The 23,659-nt window shown below is 42.7% G+C and overlaps 1 protein-coding gene across 5 annotated transcripts in view; it reads left to right on the plus strand.

Annotated features, from left to right (window-relative positions):
• The first annotated feature begins 3,218 nt into the window (after positions 1 to 3,218).
• Positions 3,219 to 23,659, plus strand: part of TMCO6 (transmembrane and coiled-coil domains 6) — a 54,791-nt gene continuing 34,350 nt past the window's right edge. Inside the window, exons 1-5 of one of the 5 annotated variants that reach the window (XR_008843120.1) lie at positions 3,219 to 3,464; positions 3,702 to 3,855; positions 10,365 to 10,493; positions 13,450 to 13,556; positions 20,836 to 21,019. Coding sequence is in view for 4 of the 5 variants with exons in the window: in XM_056516715.1 (XP_056372690.1) it covers positions 3,781 to 3,855; positions 10,365 to 10,493; positions 13,450 to 13,556; positions 20,836 to 21,019 (495 nt within the window). In the remaining variant the exon portion in view is untranslated. Of the gene's footprint in view, positions 3,465 to 3,701; positions 3,856 to 10,364; positions 10,494 to 12,055; positions 12,172 to 13,449; positions 13,557 to 20,835; positions 21,020 to 23,659 lie in introns of those variants that run through there. The other 4 variants (XM_056516715.1, XM_056516716.1, XM_056516717.1 and 1 more) reach the window with 4 other exon arrangements.

The following is a 23,659-nucleotide window of genomic DNA, read 5'->3' on the forward strand; positions in this document are numbered from 1 at the left end:
CGTAGGAGGGCAACAACCCAGCAGAAGGACCGCTACCTCTGCCTTTGTGCAAGGAGGAGGAGGAGCATTGCCAGAGCCCTGCAAAATGACCTCCAGCAGACCACAAATGTGCATGTGTCCACTCAAACGGTCAGAAACAGACTCCATGGGGTGGTATGAGGGCCCGACGTCCGCAGGTGGGGGTTGTGCTTACAGCCCAAAACCGTGCAGAAATTTTAGCATTTGCCAGAGAACACCAAGATTGACAAATTCGACACTGGCGCCCTGTGCTCTTCACAGATGAATGCAGGTTCACACTGAGCACTTGTGACAGAGTCTGGAGACACTGGAGAACGTTCTGCTGCCTGCAACATCCTCCAGCGTGACCGGTTTGGCGGTGGGTCAGTAATGGTGTGGGGTGGCATTTCTTTGGGGGGACCGCAAAGCCCTCCATGTGCTTGCCAGAGGTAGCCTGACTGCCATTAGGTACCGAGATGAGATCCTCAGACCCCTTGTGAGACCATATGCTGGTGCAGTTGGCCCTGGGTTTCTCCTAATGCAAGACAAATGCTAGACCTCATGCGGCTGGAGTGTGTCAGCAGTTGCTGCAAGAGGAAGACATTGATAATATGGACTGTCCCACCTGTTCCCCAGACTTGAATCCGATTGAGCACATCTGGGACATCATGTTTTGCTCCATCCACCAACGCCATGTTGCACAACAGACTGTCCAGGAGTTGGATGCTTTAGTCCAGGTCTGGGAGGACATACCTCAGGAGACCGCCACCTCATCAGGAGCATGCCCAGGCGTTGTAGGGAAGACATATGGGCACGTAGAGGACACACACACTACTGGGCCTCATTCTGACTTACGATGCAGGACGTATATTTACATCCTGCGCCGGCTCCCGTGATATAACGCAGGGTCACGCAGTAACCCCGCATCCTATCGGGTTGGCCCCGGCGGCTATCAACGACGGGACCCGCGGCTAATACCGGACATCACCAATCGCAGTGATGCCCGGTATTAACCCTTCAGACACGGTGATCAAAGTTGACCGCAGTGTCTAAAGTGAAACCGAAAGTATCCCGGCAGCTCAGTCGGGCTGTTCGGGACCGCCGTGGTGAAATCGCAGTGTCCCGAACAGCTTGCAGGACACAGCTTGCAGGCTATTGCATGTCAGTGAACAGTGTAAGAGATCAGTGTGTGCAATGTTATAGCCCCCTATGGGGGCTATAACATTGCAAAAAAAAAGTGAAAAAAAAAATGTGTTAATAAATGTGTTTAAACCCCTTCCCTAATTAAAGTCAAAATCACCCCCCTTTTCCCATAAAAAAAAACCGATGTAAATAAAAATAAATATAAACATATGTGGTATTGCCACGTGGGGAAATGTCCAAACTACAAAAATATATCATTAATGAAACCGCACGGTCAATGGCGTACACGTAGAAAAATTCCAAAGTCCAAAATAGCGTATTTTGCTCACTTTTTATACCATTAAAAAAATGTTTTTCAGTTTCACTGTGGATTTTTGGGTAAAATGACTGATGTCACTGCAAAGTAGAATTGGTGGTGCAAAAACTAAGCCATAATATGGATTTTTAGGTGGAAAATTGAAAGGGTTATGATTTTTAAAAGGTAAGGAGGAAAAAACGAAAGTGCAAAAACTAAAAAACGCTGAGTGGATCCAACTTTGATGTAATGTTCTTAACCCCTTAAAGGAGAACTCCAGAATAGGAAAATTATCGTCCAAACTGCCGGCAGTAAAAAAAATAAATAAACAGGTACATACCTTCCTTTGCTCCCCCGGTGCCTCCGGTAACCGGCTCCGGCCTCCGCCGCGATCCTCTTTCTGGTTGCCGGTGGTCGGCGAGTCATACTGCACTCAGCCAATCACCAGCCGCAGTGAAGTCCCGACTCGGCCGGTGATAGGCTGAGCGGCAGAGTGAGAACGCTTCAAGACACACAATTCTTCACTACACCGGCACCTGCTGCCGGGGCCGAAAACGTCACACTGCCACTCAGCCTATCGCCGGCCGAGTCAGGACTTCGCTGCGGCCGGTGATTGGCTGAGTGCAGTATGACTTGCCGACCACAGACAACCAGGAAGAGGATCGCGGCGGAGGCCGGAGCAAGTTACTGGAGGCACCGGGGGAGCGAAGGAATGTACCTGTTTATTTATTTTTTTTACTGCCGGCAGTTTAAACGATAATTTTCCTATTCTGGAGTTCTCCTTTAAGGGGTTAAGGACATTACATCTGAGGGTGGGTTCACACTACGTTTTCTCCCATACGGGAGCGCATACGGCAGGGGGGAGCTAAAACCTCGCGCTCCCGTATGCCTTCGTATGCGCTCCCGTATGTCATTAATTTCAATGAGCCGACCGGAGTGAAACGTTCGGTCCGGTCGGCTCATTTTTGCGCCGTATGCGCTTTTACAACCGGACCTAAAACTGTGGTCAACCATGGTTTGAGGTCCGGTTGTAAAAGCGCATACGGCGCAAAAATAAGCCGACCCGACCGGACCGAACGTTTCACTCCGGCCGGCTCATTGAAATGAATGACATACGGGAGCGCATAGAAAGGTATACGGGAGCGCGAGGTTTTAGCTCCCCCCTGCCGTATGCGCTCCCGTATGGGAGAAAACGTAGTGTGAACCCAGCCTAAGTTGGATCAGCCTGTAGTGTGGTTTTCCACTTTGATTTTGAGTGTGACTCCATATCCAGACCTCCATGGGTTGATAAATTTGATTTCCATTGATAATGTTTGTGTGATTTTGTTGTCAGCACATTCATCTATGTAAGGACAGAAGTATTTCATACGATTAGTTCATTCAAATCTAGGATGTGTTATCTTAGTGTTCCCTTTATTTTTTTGAGCAGTGTAAATACAATGGGGAGATAAATAAAGCTGTGTTGATTCCTGATAATTTAAAAGGAACAAATACACTGAGAAATTTCCTTGCTAAATTTCCTTAATGGATTTGCTCCATTCAAAATGTCTCGGAATCAGCCCTTGTGTCTGCAATTTACTGTGGATATAAGTAATCCTAAAGACAAACACTACATTTTTGGCTGTTTCCGTCAGAAAATTAAGCATGTCCAACCCAAGTGCTTGTCAGAAGTTCAGTTGTCGAACTTCAGATGTGTGAAATGAACAGCTTGTTGGAAACAATAGGGGGGTCCTGCTAGGAGATATATTCCCCTTGTTACCCATAGCAACCAGACCTCTGCTTTCATTTCTTATATTGTTCTGGTAAAATAAAAGCTGAGCTGGTTGCTATGGGCAACAAAGATAATCTAACTATAGGATGGCTGGATAAATCTCATAACACTGGCCCATAGAAACCACAGTGCAGATTGAGAAATAAAAGCCGAGTTTTGGATGGTTGCTATTGGCAACAAGGCCAATTTTACTATTAGGCCATTTTAATTAATGAGACCCACTGACTTTTATACAAAAAAGCAAACAGACAGGACATAGTAAGTAGCAACAGTTTCAGAAGTTATCATGATGGCTGCTATCAGCTGTGTAATAACCAATAATGTCTTTACCTGCAGGACTGAGACAGTGGTATACAGTAGAAAAGACTACTGGCAAAATACATTTTGTTTTCCAGTAACCAAAATGAAAGCCTTTTCGATGATGTCATTTAAAAGGGACACCTTCCAGCATTCGTTTGAGTGCGTATGTGTGGTAATATATTATCTCTCCTATAGGTGTCGCTAGATTACACTCAAGACTATGAAAATTGGTCTTCACCAAAATGGCCGTTTAGATTGAGTTTTGCACCCTGCGATGGAGACAGTTTATTATTGTAACTGGAACTCGTGTCTACGGTTTGCTGAAAGGAAAGGCTTGGACGTAAAGAAGGTTTGTATCATTCAATTTCCTTATAGATCGTGATTATATGATCACATGAAATTGTTTTCTTAACTGGTAAAAGAAAGTGAACTAGAATATTGTGTAACAGATACATATATGTATGCATGTGTGTGTGTATATATATATATATATATATATATATATATATATATATACACATATACCAGCACATGCATGCCTACACTTGTGCATGCATACATGAGTGATATGCATACACCTCCATTCTCATAAATTCATGGGGGTCCCAACAGACATATCAAACACATCACCTATCCTGCAGATAGATGGAAAGTGAAAAAGTTAGGATACCCCTTTACATTTCATAAAAAATTGGGTCTTTTTTTCACTGTATTCATAAGAAAAAGTAGATGTCATCAGGATTTTATGTCCATTTATTGTGTTTTCAGCTATTGACATATTTTACTCATCTTTATGATTCTCTATGGTTTTCATCTTATATGTATATATGGTTTTTTAACTTGTATGTAGGAAATCATAGTTTTCTACATACATAAAAGAAAGTGAAAAATGTTTTTCCATGGGAGCAGCACAAGCACTCCCATAAGTGAATTAGCTCTAAAAAATGCTTTGGTGAAAAGACTGAGAGGCATAGATGGCCTTGGCTATGTGCAACAGATGTCTGGGTGCATGTGCATCACATATATGCTGTGGAAGAAGAGATCTAGCTCCCAGCCTTACATCTTGTTTCTTTAATATGGATACAGACCACCACAATTACCTCATTGCACCCTTCTCAATCAGCATTTAGGAGTCAGGATGCAGGCAGGGCCAGCGCCACCTAAAGGCAAGATAGGCAGCTGCCTATGGTGCCCTCTTAATGGGGGCGCTGCTCTGGCCTGCGCAAGAAATTTGTCAGCACACTCGTGGTATACAAGAGCACCACAGTGCCGACAGCTCTGCACCCCAATTGCATCCCAGCATGCCCAATTGCAGTTTTATAACAGCTGGAGACACCCTGGGAAACAGGGCCATCTTTCATTTTGATTGGACCCTGTAGCACAGCGCACCCTAGCTACACCTCTTTGACACTAAATGCACCCCTAAAATTTTTTTTATTTTTGTTTAGCAAAATAAAGAAACAGACAACATCTATGAAGATATGCAAAGTATCCATACATCTACATCTTTTTTGGCTATGCTAGCAATTTCATATGCATAAGGTTTCTTTCACACTGCCGTTAGGACACGGTGGTGTAACGGCTGTCGGGGGAGCCTGGGGGAATAGCAGAAGAAAAATGACAGCTTGCGCGTAATTTTCTCCTGCTCGTCCCATTACAAAATAACGGCGCCCAACGAACCCCATTATAGTGAATGGGACCAGTTATTGGCCATTGTGCCCCGTCCCAAAAAACTGCCGTTAAAGGCTGAAAAAAAAAAAAGCCTAACGGCCATTTAAGGGCGTGCCACGACAGCAGTGTGAAACTAACTTATGACAGATGCACTTTAAACAACTTACATTTTTCGTAAGTGTGAACCCCGCCTATATATAGTGCCCAAATGGTAATGCAATTTCTTTATGGGACTCACAGGCAATATCTTCTCTCAGTAGCGTCGTCCTCTTTAAATTTCCCGTCTAGCTCGGACCGCTGTGACGATTCCTTCCAGACGTATATAGTTTCTGCAGAATTGGTAGGGAAACATTTTAGGCGCATCAATTACCCAGCACCGCATAAAGTAGTACAGCTAAAAGAAGATATGTCATTCAGAAACAAGGAAAATCTCTTTACACCTAGCTTTTTCATGCTCCTGAATGGCATATCTGTTTATACTAGGTGAGCTGATATGAGCATATAAGCCATTGAGGAGCATGAAAAAGCTAGAAATTGTGAGAAAATGTCACCAAGCTTTTCTGTGTTCCTGAATTGCATATCTGCTTATAGGCACATCTGTCTTATAACAGATCTATTATGAGCAGATATGCCATTCAGGAGCATGGAAAAGCCAGGTGAAAAATTGGCACCAAGCTTTTTCATGCTCCTCAATGTAGGGATCGACCGATATCGTTTTTTTTAGGGCCGATACCGATAATCAGTAGAGGTTAGGCCCGATAGCCGATAACTTATCCAGGAATATCGGTATAAGTTATCGGCTATTTATCCCCCCGCGACACCGCTGCAGATCATTGATTTAAAGCGGGCGCTTTAAATCAATGCACTGCAGTGGCTTTTGCGGTGCCATAGGCCGCCGCTGCCACCCGCTTCTCTCCCCCTGCCTGTCTGGGGGTCCTGAGACCTATCACCGCCACCGCTCCCCCCGCCACGCTGCACCACGCCTAGGGGTGCCTCCAGCTGTTGCAAAACTTCTACTCCCAGCATGCCCGGACAGCCGTTGGCTGTCCGGGCATGCTGGGAGTTGTAGTTTTGCAACAGCTGGAGGGCCTCAACAGCTGGAGGGCCTACTGTAGGTATAGTATATTATACAGACCCCTGTCCATCCCAGAACCCTGACTCACCTTCCCAGTTGCTGCAGGGACCGTCCGGGGAGGGTGGTCCAGGCCATCCATCCTTCCTGTAGTGTCCGGCGGCATTCCGGGTGGAGGGTGAACCGGTCCGGGCTGTCCTTCTTCTCCAGGGGTCCTCTTCTCCACTCCGGGCAGGCTCCGGCCTAGTAACGCTGCATAGACGCCGTGGAGAAGAGGACCCCTGGAGAAGGACAGCCCGGACCGGTTCACCCTCCACCCGGAAAGTCGCCGGACGCTACAGGAAGGATGGATGGCCCGGACCACCCCCATTACGGGTAAGTTTAATTTTTTTTATTGACTCGGAGGGTGGGGGAGGGGCCCGATCGTTATAGCGGTATGGGCAAAAATCCATACGATGGGAGGAAAAAAAAACGGTATCCGGTTCATACCGGTATACTGCCCAGCACTACGGTGGGGGTTGCGACGCGGTGCGGTGGGGGCGGTGCGGGGGGCGGGGCATTATCGCCTTATCGGCAAGGTAATTGCCGATACCGATAATGCCCAAAATCGTGATTATCGGCCGATAATATCGGCCATACCAATAATCGGTCGATCCCTACCTCAATGCTATTGCTGCTTATAGCCTTAACCCTTTCATTTTTTGTTGTTTTGTTTTTTCCTCTTCGCCTTCTAATAGACATAACTTATTTTTCCACCTACAGACTCATATGAGGCCATATAATGGAGTAGAAAAGAATCGGTGCAGGCACTGCATGCTATTCAATACTAACAGTCTTTTAAATGGAAGCCAGTGGTAAAGGGCAGAGATAGCAACTAGCGGGTGGTGCTCATTTGTGGAAAAGGTAGCATGTGAATACAGTCTAATAGTGAAGAGAACAAAGGCACTCACCCTTTGCTGTAAAAACGTATTCATTTCTTTAAATCACATATCAAAGCAGGAAAGCGGCATCTTGCCGCAGTGAGTTCAGAACGCCAGTGTGCAAAATTGCTGGTGACAGCTGTTTCCTTCAATGGACCATTTCCCCTGACCTGTGCACTCCTCTTTTAAGTACTCTCCCCTTCTAGTGACGTGGAACACAGGTGAGTGAAAATTAGTTACAAGTAGAAAAAGTAAAGTGCAAGTATTTAAATGCAAATTCAATTACAAAGACTGTCACATATCTAGACATATATAGAAAAACTTCTACTTGAAAACAATTATTCACGCAATGTTACAGGAAGACTCCCATGTCTATTCTATCATTTAGACCTGCTTTTTCCTGCGCTTGCGTGCGCAGGATCCACCTGGCTTCTAGTTCACGTAGTCTCTTGATGTTATCATATCCTTCTATTAAATCTAGTTTCTGTAAGCCCATAAACATACGTTTTTTGTTTAACCGAACCCCTGTCACGATATATCGACTGGCTTTTGAGACCACTCCATGATACAGTGCCAGCACTGGACAAGGATACGAATGAATTTCTTGCAGAACTAGAGGGAACTCCCTTGCCAGAGTGTTGCCTCCTCACCACGATCGATGTGGAGTCGCTTTATACTCATATCCCCCAGGAGTGTGCCATTGGCTGCATAGAAACTATCCTGGGTAGTGCAGATAAAAGTAGCAACTTCATTTCGTTCGTTAGTGAGGCCCTTAGATTTATACTGTAAAACAATGTTTTCCAGTTTGGGGAAGATAGGTACGTTCAAAAGGGCGGCACTGCGATGGGGACACCCACTGCATGTACCCTAGCTAATTTATTTTTAGCATTTTTATGAAGAGCGCTATGTTTTTCTCGTCCAGGAACCCATACCTAAGGCATGTGAGATGCTATCTGCGCTTTGTGGATGACATCTTCATGCTGTGGGATGGGTCCCCGGACGAGTTCCATCTTTTTGTTTCTTTTCTTAATATAAACGATATGAACATGTGGTTTACATCTAAATGGAGTCATGATGAGATAGAATTTCTTGATGTACAGGTAAAAATTTCGCCAGGTCAACTGAACACACTAGGATATCGCAAGCCCACAGCAATCAATACCGTATTGCACTATAATAGTTATCACCCCATTCACACCAGAACCGCAATACCATATGAACAGTTTCTGCGCCTGAGGCGCATAAACAGCTCAGTAGACAACTTTTGAGTTCCAGGCTAATGCTCTGACTCTGCGCTTATTGGACAGAGGGTACCCCAAAGAAGTTTTAGAGAAGGCCCTAGAAAAAGCAAGAAATACAGATCGAAAAACACTCCTGAAAAAAGTCACCAAAAACATACCAGATATAAACAAAATTCAGAAACCGATATTGGCCGCTTCTCCTTTTCGTTTAAGTTTAGCCCTCTGGCAGAAGTTATTAAAAAATCTATTTTCTCCCATTGGGGGTTAATAGAAAGAGACCCCACAATAGGGATTGCTAGGTTACAAAAACCGATGGTCGCGTTTAAACGCCCAAAAAATCTAAAAGATGTACTAGTGAGAATTCGCTTTTCTGACGGTACTGAAAAGTCAGAAAACTGGCTGGAAAAATGCAAATAAAAGGGAACCGCTAGTGCGGTCATTGTAATTCCTGTGCACACTACCTTACAGGCAAGCAGGTGAACATAGGAGGTACCATAAGAGAACTAAAAGAATCATGTGTTGTAGAAGGAAATACATTGTATATGCTATTATTTGTGAATGTAAAAGATTTCACATAGGGAGCATTATTAGGCCAGTCAATATAAGGTACATGTCAAATCTGTCAGCACAGGAAAAGGGTCGCCGCGACTAATAGAACATATTAATACTGTACATGGTGGAAATACCAAAAAACATATGTTTATGGGCTTACAGAAACTAGATTTACTCCGGCGCTGAGACATCTTATCCCCTATCAAAAGAATAGGGGATAAGATGCCTGACCGCTGGGGACCCCCGTGATCTTGCACGCCGCACCCCGTTAAAATCATTCCCTGGAGCGTGTTCGCTCCGGGTCTGATTACTGTCGATCACGGGGCCCGGAGCATTGTGATGTCACGGCTCTGTCCCCGTGTGTCGCCACGCTCCACCCCCTCAATGCAAGCCTATAGGAGGGGGCGTGACAGCCGTCACGCCCCCTCCTATAGGCTTGCATTGAGGGGGTGGAGCGTGACGTCACGCGGGGGCGGAGCCGTGACATCACAATGCTCCGGCCTCCGTGATTGACAGTAATCAGACCCGGAGCGAACACGCTCCTGGGACTGATTTTAACTGGGTACGGCGTGCAAGATCACGGGGGTCCCCAGCGGCGGGACCCCCGCGATCAGGCATCTTATCCCCTATTCTTAGGATAGGGGATAAGATGTCTAAGTGCCGGAGTACCCCTTTAATAGAAGGATATGATAACATCAACTACATGAACTAGAAGCCAGGTGGATCCTGCGCACGCAAGCGCAGGAAAAAGCAGGTCTAAATGATAGAATAGACATGGGAGTCTTCCTGTAACATTGCGTGAAGTAAGAATTGTTTTCAAGTAGAAGTTTTTCTATATATGTCTAGATATGTGACAGACTTTGTAATTGTATTTGCATTTAAATACTTGCACTTTACTTTTTCTACTTGTAACTAATTTCCACTCACCTGTGTTCCACGTCACTAGAAGGGGAGTGTACTTAAAAGAGGAGTGCACAGGTCAGGGGAAATGGTCCGTTGAAGGAAACAGCTGTCACCAGCAATTTTGCACACTGGCGTTCTGAACTCACTGCGGCAAGACGCCGCTTTCCTGCTTTGATATGTGATTTAAAGAAATAAGGAAGTTTTTACAGCACAGGGTGAGTGCCTTTTTTCTCTTCACTATTGGACTAGACTCATATAAGGGCTTGTTTGTTGCGTCACCAATTGTACTTTGCAATGACATCACTTCTTATACCATGATCTGCTGGTTGTTTCTACCACTAATCTGTAAAATAATCTCACAAAACAGAAACAAGTACGAAGTCTTAGCAGATGTTCCTTTTAAGATCCCCTCAAAAAGGATTGTAGTAATTCTAGTGTATTTTTTGGGGTGATTCAATCATTTTACTGTTGTGTCTAATCTCTTATATCCGGGGTTTAGCTAAATTATCTCTCATATAAATTGTCCAGTGACACCAACCAGAAAGAATGTGGCGTAGACAGAAGTTTGATAAGAAACTACAGCCAGGATTGGAAGAATTACGGATACAGCACAGAGAACGAGAGACAGGTAATTTTGGCATGGGTGTCCTATTTCTACAAGTTTTTTTTTTTTGTTTTTTTTTACTAGCATTGCAGATCTGATTGTTGCAGAGGGAATCTGTCCCTAGGTTTGGGTTGCCTTATCTAAACAGGACATAAACTAGTGGCAGAGAAGCTGGTTACAAGGATATATTACTTCTAGCATGTAATGTAGCTGATATATGGCATCTGAAGTACAGTGTTATGCCACTCTCCCTGCCCACCAGGTGCTGATTGACAGCTGTCTACACATGCCCTGTAGGCAGAAAGCTGTCAATCAACTGCCAGTGGGTGGAGGTAGTAGTTCTCCATGAATATCAAGGACTATTAAAGGAAAACTTGCTCCCCCCGCACTAACCAGCGGTACTGACTGGTAGTGCAGGGAACGCTGATCAGTTTGATGCCTACCGTGCCCAGATCCGTTCGGCCAAAATCTTCGTTTTTCTGTATATGCTAATTAGGTGCTAACTGGCACAGGCGGGGTAACTGGCACTCTGACGTCAATGGCCGCTCGTCTGCAGCGCCGCCCAGCTCATCAATATTCCTCCCCTCCCTCCACCTCTCCCTCTTCATTAAAGAGCGTGGAGAAGAGGGAGAGGTGGAGGGAGGGGAGGAATATTGATGAGCTGGACGGCGCTGCGGACCAGCGGCCGCTGACGTCATAGTGCCAGTATCCCCGCCTGTGCCAGATAGCACCTAATTAGCATATACAGAAAAATTGAGATTTCGGCCGAACGGCGGGGCGGATCTGTGCACAGTAGGCATCAGATTGATCAGCGTCCCCCACACTACCAGCCAGTATCACTGGTTAGTGCAGGGGGAGCAAGCTGAAAGTTTTCCTTTATGTTATTAGAAGAATGGCTGCATTACACAATGTAAGTAATACATCAGGAGAATAAATAAAAACACTTTACTAATTAAAACTGATGAATGGTGAATTGCATTTCTACCATATGATTGAAAAGTTTTAATCAGTGAAATATCTTTTTCCTGACAAACTTGTACTACATTTTGGCTGTTAGGCTGATAGAAGCAGTAAAAGAAGAACATAGAATCATAGTTATGAGTCCCCAGGTGTTTTAATTATATATTATATTAGTCTACTGTATAGTCTGTATTGCTGTTTTGGCCAATAGACTTATGGACCTGTCGCGGTAATATGCTGCTCTTAGATTACACCTTAGAGCAGAGTTTTCCAAACAGTGTGCCTCCAGCTGTTGCTAAACTACAACTTCCAGCATGCCTGGACAGCCTTTGGCTGTCCAGGCATGCTGGGAGTTGTAGTTTTGCAACAGCTGGAGGCACACTGTTTGGAAACACTGCCTTAGGGTGGGGGTCACACATGACCTATTTCGCTGTGTATTTGCTGCTGCATATTTTACTACCCATTGAAGTCAATGGGTAGCAAAGTCGGCTGCATATTTTGCTGCCCATTGACTTCAATGGGTAGGAAAATATGCAACCGCAAATACGGCACGTGTGACCCTATCCTTAGGGCGTAAAAATGTTAGTCATGGTATTAAGGAGTATGTGATGAATATGTTTGTTTAGCTCTAAGGAAAGCAAGAAGAGATCAGCAACTTGTCAGCAAGAGGCTTCTCCGAGATCTCACAAATGAGGACGAGATCCTGGAAGATGACGTGCCGTCTCCTTTCTCCGAACAGCAGGTTTTTAACAATGTTCACACTTAAAGAAATGTGCAGAAGAGAGTATAGTTCCTGAACTTGCCTTATTATACCTAACTATGATGCAACAAAACCTAACAGTGCCAGCGATGCATACCTGATATAGTGTTAGATAAGAAAGAAGAGAAAAAAAACACACACGCGCCCTTAGTGCGGTACCGTGAGAGTATTTGAATTGCGCTTACCAGAATGTGTTGCGCTGTGAGCACAACACCATGAAGAGCATAATAGATAAATCTGCATGCAGCCAGGATCCTCCGGTTGAAGACTTGCTCACCGGTGGAGATTCAGTGGAAAAAATGGCAGATGTAAAATTGGATCCTTAGTCCGGCGCAGGGCAGTAGAAGAAGAGTCCGTAATGCAGGGGTTAACTTCATATGGTTTATTCAAAACACAATCGCAACGCGTTTCTTGCCCGTACAGGGCACTTCCTCAGGCAATGTGATACACATTGCCTGAGGAAGTGCCCTGTACGGGCAAGAAACGCGTTGCGATTGTGTTTTGAATAAGCCATATGAAGTTAACCCCTGCATTACGGACTCTTCTTCTACTGCCCTGCGCCGGACTAAGGATCCAATTTTACATCTGCCATTTTTTCCACTGATATAGTGTTAGAGGAAAACATAACTCATGTTTATCTGAAATCAGAACCAGGCCAGGAAAAAGGCCTTCTTCTAAAAGTTCCATGATGTGGCAAGACTGCTATGTTGCGAAAGTACAACATAGGCGCTACATCCAAGATGCTGCTGATTCATAAATCATACTCGGGTTAAGACAATACATTATTGGATCCAGCTGCAAAGTCTTTGAAGTAGCACCTGGGCTGTACAGAACTCCATTTGCTACAGTCCAGCCACATAAAGGAACATATTGGATAACGGCACTATATGGTGACATCGAGAAAGGAGAACGGCTGTCATACATCTACACAAGGGGTATTGGTATTCCCAATATTGTTCCACTTTCTTTTATTCTTCTTTGGGGTGAAAATACCAAAGAAAATAAAAATAATAAAATAAAAAAGAGAAGCAATGCTTCTTTCTGAGGATTGATAGGTGTCCTGACTATTAGAAGCCCTCCTATCCTAGGGTATGTCATTGTGTTATATTTATTGGAAAAACACATAAATTTAATTGCACACTGTTTGCCATCTGTGCTTTTACCCTGTGCATGTCATTGAGATATGATATGATATACGGTACTTTAATGTTCGCAATACATTTACCTTTAGTTCAGCTCTATCCTTTTTCGTTTTTTAAGGTTGCACAGCTTGTTAAAGACATTCACGGATCAGCTGACAAGTTAAAGTCACTTATTTCTCTCCGTCAAAGTCTCCGAAATAAAGATGTGCAGCTGATGTTCATCAGGTATTGGAAGGGTTTATTTTTGGCCTGTATATTTCAAACACTACTAAAAACTGTAATTTTTGTTGAAGGGTGACAAGAGTGGCCAAGCAAAGGCTGGACAAACCCATGTTACAGCCTGAAATTAAACTGGAGGACTGAAGAATGAAATGATGAAAGTAGTAGAAAGCTTCTTAAAGGGGTTATCCAGTCTAGAAAAACTCTGGATAGGCCATCAATATTGGATCGGCAGATGTCCGACTTCAAGCAGCCCCACCGATCATCATGTGAAGGGACTGTGGTTTTTCTTCGAGCGCAAAAGCCTCTTTAGTGGTTACTTGCGCTTGCCGTTCCATCAATGTATTATTTGTGTATTAGCGATGCATTCTTAGAAGCTGGATAATGCTTTTCTGCTTTGTTCACACATGCAATGATGTTTTTCATGTCAACATGGCACACAACTTGGCATTACCTGGCAGACCAAGTTATAACAAAGAAGGTCACGAGGAAACCTAGAAATAACAGGTAATACAGGGTGCACGCAAGTTTGGAAAAGGACCGAACTTGGACCCCGTTGAAAATAATAATAATGTTTATTAGGGTACACAAACAACGCGTTTCGAAAGGGATCCCCTTTTCTTTGTCAGGTCCAATGATAAACACGGTATAAAAATGAGCATAAAGAAGAAATCAAAACATAAATGTGTGTGTATATATATATATATATATATACACATACACACACACACACACACATAAACAGTGGGCCAAAAATGTATTTAGTCAGCCACCAATTGTGCAAGTTCTCCCACTTAAAAAGATGAGAGAGGCCTGTAATTTATATCATAGGTATACCTCAACTATGAGAGACATAATGAGGAAAAAAATCCATAAAATCACAGTCTGATTTTTTAAGAATTTATTTGTAAATTATGGTGGAAAATAAGTATTTGGTCAATAACAAAAGTTCATCTCAATACTTTGTTATATACCCTTTGTTGGCAATGACAGAGGTCAAAGTTTTCTGTAAGTCTTCACAAGGTTTTCACACACTGTGGCTCGTATTTTGGCCCATTCCTCCATGCAGATCTCCTCTAGGGCAGTGATGTTTTTGGGGCAACACAGACTTTCAACTCCCTCCAAAGGTGTTCTATGGGGTTGAGATCTGGAGACTGGCTAGGCCACTCCATGACCTTGAAATGCTTCTTACCAAGCCACTCCTTCTTTGCCCGGGCGGTGTGTGTTTGGGATCATTGTCTTGCTGGAAGACCCAGCCACGTTTCATCTTCAGTGCCCTTGCTGATGGAAGGATGTTTTAACTCAAAATCTCATGATACATGGCCCCATTCATTCTTTCCTTTACATGGATCAGTCATCCTGGTCCTTTTGCTGAAAAACAGCCCAAAAGCATGATGTTTCCACCCCCATGCTTCACAGTAGGCATGGTGTTCTTTGGATGCAACTCAGCAGTCTTTCTCCTCCAAACACGACGAGTTGAGTTTTTACCAAAAAGTTCTACTTTGGTTTCATCTGACCATAGGGCATTTTCCCAATCCTCTTCTGGATCATCCAAATGCTCTCTAGCGGCGTAGTGTGTTACTGATAGTAGCCTTTGTTACCTCAACTATGAGAGACATAATGAGAAAAAAAAAAAACATAAAATCACATTGTCTAATTTTTAAAGAATTTATTTGCAAATTATGGTGGAACATAAGTATTTGGTCACCTCTGTCTCCTCTGTCCTCCACTCATTACCTGTATTAATGGAACCTGTTTGAACTTGTTATCAGTATAAAAGACACCTATCCACAACCTCAAACAGTCACACTCCAAACTCCACTATGGCCAAGACCAAAGAGCTGTCGAAGTACACCACAAACAATATTGTAGACCTGCACCAGGCTGGGAAGACTGAATCTGCAATAGGCAAGCAGCTTGGTGTAAAGAAATCAACTGTGGGAGCAATTATTAGAAAATGGAAGACATACAAGACCACTGATAATCTCCCTCGATCTGGGGCTCCACGCAAGATCTCACCCCGTGGTGTCAAAATGATCACAAGAACGGTGATCAAAAATCCCAGAACCACACGGGGGGACCTAGTGAATGACCTGCAGAGAGCTGGAACCAAAGTAACAAAGGCTACCATCAGTAACACACTACGCTGCAAGGGACTCAAATCATGCAGTGCCAGATGTGTCCCCCTGCTTAAGCCAGCACATGTCTGGGCACGTCTGAAGTTTGCTAGAGAGCATTTGGATGATCCAGAAGAGGATTGGGAGAATGTTACATAGTTACATAGTTAGTATGGTTGAAAAAAGACATACGTCCATCAAGTCCAACCAGGGGATTGAAGGGAAGGATGTAAGGGGATAAGGGAAAGGGATGTAGTTTTATAATTCTGCATAAGCATTAATGTTATTTTGTTCCAGGAATGTATCTAACCCTGCTTTAAAGCTGTTAATTGTTCCTGCTGTGACCAGTTCCTGAGGTAGACCGTTCCATAAATTCACAGTCCTCACGGTAAAGAAGGCTTGCCGCCCCTTTAGACTAAACCTTTTCTTCTCCAGACGGAGGGAGTGCCCCCTCGTCCTTTGGGGGGGGTTTAACCTGGAACAGTTTTTCTCCATATTTTTTGTATGGGCCATTTATTTACTTATATACGTTTATCATATCCCCCCTTAAACGTCTCTTCTCAAGACTAAACAATTGTAACTCCTTTAATCGCTCCTCATAGCTAAGATGTTCCATGCCCCATATTAGTTTAGTCGCGCGTCTCTGCACCCTTTCCAACTCCGCAGTGTCCCTTTTATGAACAGGCGACCAAAACTGAACAGCATATTCCAGGTGAGGCCGTACCAATGCTTTATAAAGGGGGAGTATTATGTCCCTGCCCCTCGAGTCCATGCCTCTTTTTATACATGACAATATCCTGCCGGCTTTGGAAGCAGCAGCCTGACATTGCATGCTATTTTGTAGTCTGTGATCTACAAGTACACCCAGATCCTTCTCTACCAGTGACTCTGCCAGTTTAATCCCCCCTAAGACATACGACGCATGCAGGTTATTAGTACCCAGATGCATAACTTTACATTTATCCACATTGAACCTCATTTGCCAAGTGGATGCCCAGACACTTAGTCTATCCAAGTCATCTTGTAACTTATGCACATCCTCTATAGACTGTACCGTGCTACAAAGCTTGGTGTCATCTGCAAAGATAGAAACAGAGCTGTTAATACCATCCTCTATATCATTGATAAATAAATTAAACAGCAGCGGCCCAGTACTGAACCTTGGGGTACACCACTAATAACCGGGGACCAATCAGAGTACGAATCATTTACCACCACTCTCTGGGTACGATCCATGAGCCAGTGTTCAATCCAGTTACAAACTAAAGTTTCCAAGCCCAAGGACCTTAACTTACCTATCAGACGTCTATGAGGGACAGTATCAAACGCTTTGGCAAAATCCAGAAACACTATATCCACAGCCATTCCTCTGTCAAGGCTTCTACTCACCTCTTCATAAAAGCAAATTAGATTGGTTTGACAACTTCTATCCTTAGTAAACCCATGCTGGCTATCACTTATAATACTATTATCCCCTATGTATTCCTGTATGTAATCCCTTATAAGTCCTTCAAACAATTTACCCACAATGCACGTTAGACTTACCGGTCTATAATTGCCTGGCGAAGACCTAGAGCCCTTCTTGAAGATTGGTACCACATTAGCCTTGCGCCAGTCCCTTGGCACAATACCAGACACCAGAGAATCTCTAAATATCATGAACAAGGGTACAGATATTACTGAACTTACCTCTCTAAGAACTCTTGGGTGTAGTCCATCCGGCCCTGAAGATTTGCTTACATTTACTTTACTTAACTTACCTTGTACCATCTCTACATTAAGCCAGTTCAATACATTATATGATGTGTTACCAGCACTGACCTGACCAATGTCAGCTCCTTCTTCCATAGTATATACAGAACTAAAGAACCCATTCAGTAGCTCCGCCTTCTCTTGATCGCCCGTGACAACCTCCCCATTATCATTATTAAGGGGTCCTACATGCTCTGTCCTTGGTTTTTTTGTATTTATATATCTAAAAAAATATTTAGGATTAGTTTTGCTTTCTTCGGCCACCTGTCTCTCATTTTGAATTTTTGCTGTTTTTATTAAATTTTTACAGATTTTATTAAGCTCCTTGTACTGTTTAAATGTTATAGCTGACCCATCAGATTTGTATTTTTTGAAGGCTATTTTTTTGTTGTTTATTGCTCTTTTAACCTCATTTGTCAGCCATGTAGGATTTAGTTTTAATCGTTTATATTTGTTCCCCTTTGGTATATATTTAGCTGTATAGTTATTAAGAGTTGATTTTAAAGATGTCCCATTTACCTTCTGCATCAGCATTTGAGAACACCTCCCCCCAGTCTATGTCCTGTAGTGCAGCCCTCAACCCAGGGAAGTTTGCCTTTTTAAAGTTATATGTTTTTGCTTTCCCCGTCTGTCTTTGTTTTCTACATTTTAAGTCAAAAGTAACTATATTGTGGTCGCTATTACCAAGGTTTTCCCTCACAGTTACATTACCAACCAGCTCTGCGTTGTTGGAAATGATCAGATCCAACAAAGCATCACTTCTTGTTGGGTCCTCCACAAACTGGCCCATAAAATTATCCTGCAATAAATTTAGGAATTTTTTCCCCTTTGTAGTTTTAGCCAACCCCCGGCCCCAATCTATATCTGGATAGTTAAAATCTCCCATTATTACCACTGTACCTGCCCGGGCGGCCCTCTCTATTTGTTTATACAGCCTATATGTTATATGGTCAGATGAAACCAAAGTAGAACTTTTTGGTAAAAACTCAACTTGTCATGTTTGGAGGAGAAAGAATGCTGAGTTGTATCCAAAGAACACAATACCTACTGTGAAGCATGGGGGTGGAAACATCATGCTTTGGGGCCTTTTCCTGCAATGGGACTAGGACGACTGAGCCGTGTAAAGGAAAGAATGAATAGGGCCATGTATTGTGAGATTTTGAGTGAAAACCTCCTTCTGTCAGCAAAGGCATTGAAGATGAAATGTGGCTGGGTCTTTCAGCTTGACAATGATCACAAACACACCACCTGGGCAACAAAGGAGTGGCTTTCTTAAGAAGCATTTCAAGGTCCTGGAGTGGCTTAGCCAGTCTCCAGATCTCGACCCCATAGAACACCTTTGGAGGGAGTTGAAAGTCTATGTTGCCCAGCAACAGCCCCAAAACATCACTGCTCTAGAGGAGATCTATATGGAGGAATGGGCAAAAATACCAGCAACAGTGTGTTAAAACCTTGTGAAGACTTACAGAAAACGTTTGCCAACAAAGGGTATATAACAAAGTATTGAGATGAACTTTTGTTATTGACCAAATACTTATTTTCCACCATAATTTGCAAATAAATTCTTTAAAAATCAGACAATGTGATTTTATAGATTTTTTATTTTATTACAGGCCTCTCTCATCTTTTTAAGTGGAAGAACTTGCACAATTGGTGGCTGACTAAATACTTTTTTGCCCCACTGTAAGTATGTGTATGTTTATGTATGTATTTGTATGTATATATGTGTGTGTGTGTATATATATATATATATATATATATATATATATATAATATAAAAATTTGTATACTGTGCTGATCATTGGACCTGGTGAAGAAAAGTTCCAGTGAAACACATTTTTTTATGTACCCTGATAAATGTTTTTGTTATTTCCAACTACAATCCTTTTCCAAACAGGAGTTTGCCCAACAATACCCATTATTCCCAGGTATCCCCGTGACCTTTGTCATGTGTTACCGACCTTACCATACGACATTGGTTTGGGGTAAAGGCAGCAGTAGTGGACAACATCATCATTTATTTTATGCAGTCAAAGGTGTTGTGCCCTGTGCTCAACGCCCAAAGGTGAACAGATTTCACTTTTCCTAATTGAATATGTGTAAGGTGGTTTTACACTAGGAAGCACCCCATATGTTATTTTTTTAAGTCCCTGTTGGCTGCCACTGGTGTCTGCCTTGTGACAAGTCAGTGACATTGTTGTGACTTCTCTTATAAAAGGAATCCGCAATTTAAATGTTAACAGAGCCTGAGTTAACATTAAAGGGGTATTTCCATCTTGGAAAGTTATCCTCTATCCACAGGATATGGGGTAACAAGCTGATTGGTGGTGGTCCAACTACTGGGGCCCCCATGATCACGAGAACAGTGCTCTATTCATTGTCTTTAGGGTTTATAAGCATTGCCAAGCTTAGTGCAGGATAGGGGATTCACAGGATAGGGGAATACTTTTAGAGATGGGAATGCTCCTTTAAACAGCATGAAGGAGGGCAGGATCTCAGATATTTGATCATAAACAGTGGCGTACCTACCATAGAGGTAAACCATGCACTTGCTATTGGGCCCAGTGGCCAGGAGGGCCGGTCAGGGACCAAATAGCTGAGCTCAGAAGAGTATCTAGCGACAGGCACAGCCTAAAAATCAGATGTTTTAGCCTTCTGACCTTAGACTGGATGATGCATGCACATTACATTTGTACGCTGCACATCTTCCACAGTCCTGTACAGCATCAGTTTATAGAAGGACAGAGAGGAGGGAATCACAGTACAGCAGAAAGCTGTGTGACTGTCTGTAGTGCTGTGCTGTTTGTGCTGAGCTTCTCTCCTCTACATTATGATTACTTTTTTCCCCAGTAAGCTGTCGTAAAACATTTAGACAGCAGTGGTTGGGGCTGTTGATGTGTGTGATGTGTAGGAGGGCCAGGTCCGGGTCCAAAATTTTCCCTGATCATAAGAGATTATATTTGATCACATTAAAATATTCAGGCTTACAGTTAAAAACAACAACTCTCTATAAAAGGTTGAAATTAAGTCAAAATGTTGTATGTCTACAACTTATTTCCTTATATTTTTCTCATACGGAGCTCCATATCCCCTACATAGACATAGATAGGAAACCTGTCAGAGGATTCATGTTGTCCTATCGAAGAGCAGAATATGATAGAGGGAGAAAAGCTGATCTCTGTGATATATAGTTTTATGTGATTTGGAACATTTTTCATCTAAGTAAAAGGCAGAGTAAATCCTGACCTGACTCCTAGGAGCGACAGCGAGAGTCCTGCCGATGCCAACCACTCATAGTGGGTGGCATCATATGTCTACTGTATACTGTACTATGTATGTCATTTGCTTTTATTCTGATCATTTCTCTATATTTAGTCATTGTTGGTAATAATGTGCATTCATCTGCATCTCCCCAGGGCAGAGGGCAGCATGCGGGTTCTGATCGGGTTATTCACATGTCAGTTTTCCAATATTCAGATGGAAGCACTGAGATGCCTGCATGAGCTCTCCAACACCAATGATCCAGCCGTCTGGAAAGCATGCCTTCCTGCAACCCCATACCTTCTGACATATTTATCAGGGAGCAGTCCAGAGTTCCTGGTAAGGCATACGCTATTTACTTTTACAGTATATTTACAGTTTATATTCATATTTGTTACCAAATATATATGTAAATAGAATATTGGCATGGAGCACATGGACACTATGGGGGGGGATTCTAAAAATGTTATTACGAAAAGTATCGACCACATTTTCAAAGAGATTTGTGCCGCGGTTTACACTGTTCACGTCAGTTTTGTAAAAGCAGGGGGTGTCCACATATATTGTCTGCTGTACATTATATTTTCAAAGGGGTGAGAGTCCAGTTTACATCAAAAATTTCACAACAGCTTTTTGATGTAGAAATCACAGAAATGGTTGTAGTTTAATTTTTTTTTTTTTCGGGCAAAGGTGTTATTTAAGTAATTATTAAATAAATAAATAATTATTGTTGAAAAATGTTATTAAAAAAAAAATATATATAGCACAAGAAAAGGTAGAGCAGCACGTCCCACAGTAATATGATGGCGGTGCAATTTTCTATGATTTAAAATTTGGCGCACAAATCTGCAATTTTGGTGCAAAAGTTGCCGATTTTGGATCAAAAAATCCAATATGGCTGCAACAAAAAAATTTGGGGGCACAAAAAAATAAAGTGGTGCGCAAATTTATTTTCACATATTTTCAAAGCAGCCCAAGAGAACTTTGAAAATGTGAGGAAAAAAAAAATTTGAATAATATCGCTGGACCAGAAATTACAGTAGTTTTTGAGAATCTCCCCCTTTGTCTATGTTCACATTTTGTCTTGGCAAAACAAAGAAAATAAAAAGAAAAAATATTATATTATATTAAGATTTATTTATTTCTTTTAAGGTTATCCCAGAAAAAAATTAAATTCTTCAGTTCCATGGAGTAGCAGTACACCTTCATTCAAACTCATCTAGAACCCTTGTTCTAGTGCTCTTGGGGGTCCTTTCTTTGGGACCCTCAGTAATTATAAATCTATCACATATTTTGTAGATAGGTGATAAATGCTTTTGTAGGATAACCCCTTCAAAAAGTTTGTCAAAGGAATGATATTAGAAAATGCTTTTGGATCTAAACCCTGCATGTAAAAAATGTAGGATAGTAGGGTTATGGGTTTTGTTCTGGCCCCATCTGCCACACTAAGTGTAATCTATCCAGCACTTAAAGGGGTACTCCGCCCCTAGACATCTTATCCCCTATCCAAAGGATAGGGGATAAGATGTCAGATCGCCGGGGTCCTGCTGCTGGGGACCCCGGGGATCGCTGCTGCAGCACCCCGCTATCAGTACTACGCAGAGCGAGATCGCTCTGCTCGTAATGATGGGCAATACAGGGGCCATAGCATTGTTACGTCACGGCTCCGCCCCTCGTGATGTCACGGCCCGCCCCCGTCAATACAAGTCTATGGGAGGGGGCGTGGCGGTCGTCACGCCCCCTGCCATAGACTTGCATTAAGGGGACGGGCCGTGATGTCATGAGGGGCGGAGCATTGACGTCAAGCTGCTCCGGCCCCTGTATTGCCCGTCATTACGCACAGAGCGAACTTGCTCTGTACAGTAATGATAGCGGGGTGCTGCAGCAGCGATCCCCGGGGTCCCCAGCAGCGGCACCACGGCGATCTGACATCTTATCCCCTATCCTTTTAAATAGGGGATAAGATGCCAGGGGCGGAGTACCCCTTTAAATCAAAAAGAAAAAAAATAGGGATAGTGCCTAAAACTTTGCTTTGAATAATACGGATAAAATTCACCGTGAGTCCCTTTTTCCATAATTTTTTTTGATTATAAGCAAAAGTATATTTGTCCATTAGGGGACAGCCACTCTGCTCACTAAGGTGGACACCTGAGCGACTATAGTACACCTCAGGATTTACAAGAGATCAAACAAATCATTGTTTATTATCAACATCGCCCTTTATTATCAACATCAAGGGCGATGTTGATAATAAAGAATGATTTGTTTGATCCTGAGGTGTACTATAGTCGCTCAGGTGTCCACCTTAGTGAGCAGAGTCGCTGTCCCCTGATGGACAAAAATACTTTTGCTTATAATAAATAATTTTAATCAAAAAAGGGACCCACGGTATTTGGTGAATTTTAGCCGTATTATTAAAAGCTAAGTTTTAGGCACTATCCCTATTTTTTGTCTTTTTTTTAATAACTGTTTATTTATCAAAAGTTTTAAATTTTCCAAAACAAAGCGAAACAAATACAAATAAAAGAAGAAAAATAAAGAGAAAAGTATCATATCTTCAGGTAAATGAAGTAAAAAAAAAAAGGGGGGGAGGGAAAAAGCTCATGGAAAACGGACAGGGGTCAGTGAGCAACAGTCCATATGATGTTTCGTCTTCATATATTCAACTGACACATAGCATTAAAGATAACGTTCCAGATATTCATGTAAATTTACCAGGTCAGAGCAGGATCATTTCGCAATAAAAACAATAATGGAAATTAAATAATTTTATGTCTTTTTGACATAACCACATCAGCTCAAATAGACAGGCTTTTCAGGAACACAAATCTCTCCTATTAAATATCCAAATTGCTTGCTATAATGTTTCAATGTAGGCAGCATACATACTGTACAGCTCAGTGCATTTGGAAAGTTTTTTGATCCTTTCGCTTTTTTAATATATAAATAATCAATATATTTAAGATATAAATAAATAAA

The sequence above is a fragment of the Hyla sarda genome, chromosome 4 (assembly GCF_029499605.1).
Source record: "Hyla sarda isolate aHylSar1 chromosome 4, aHylSar1.hap1, whole genome shotgun sequence".
Lineage (NCBI taxonomy): Eukaryota > Metazoa > Chordata > Amphibia > Anura > Hylidae > Hyla > Hyla sarda.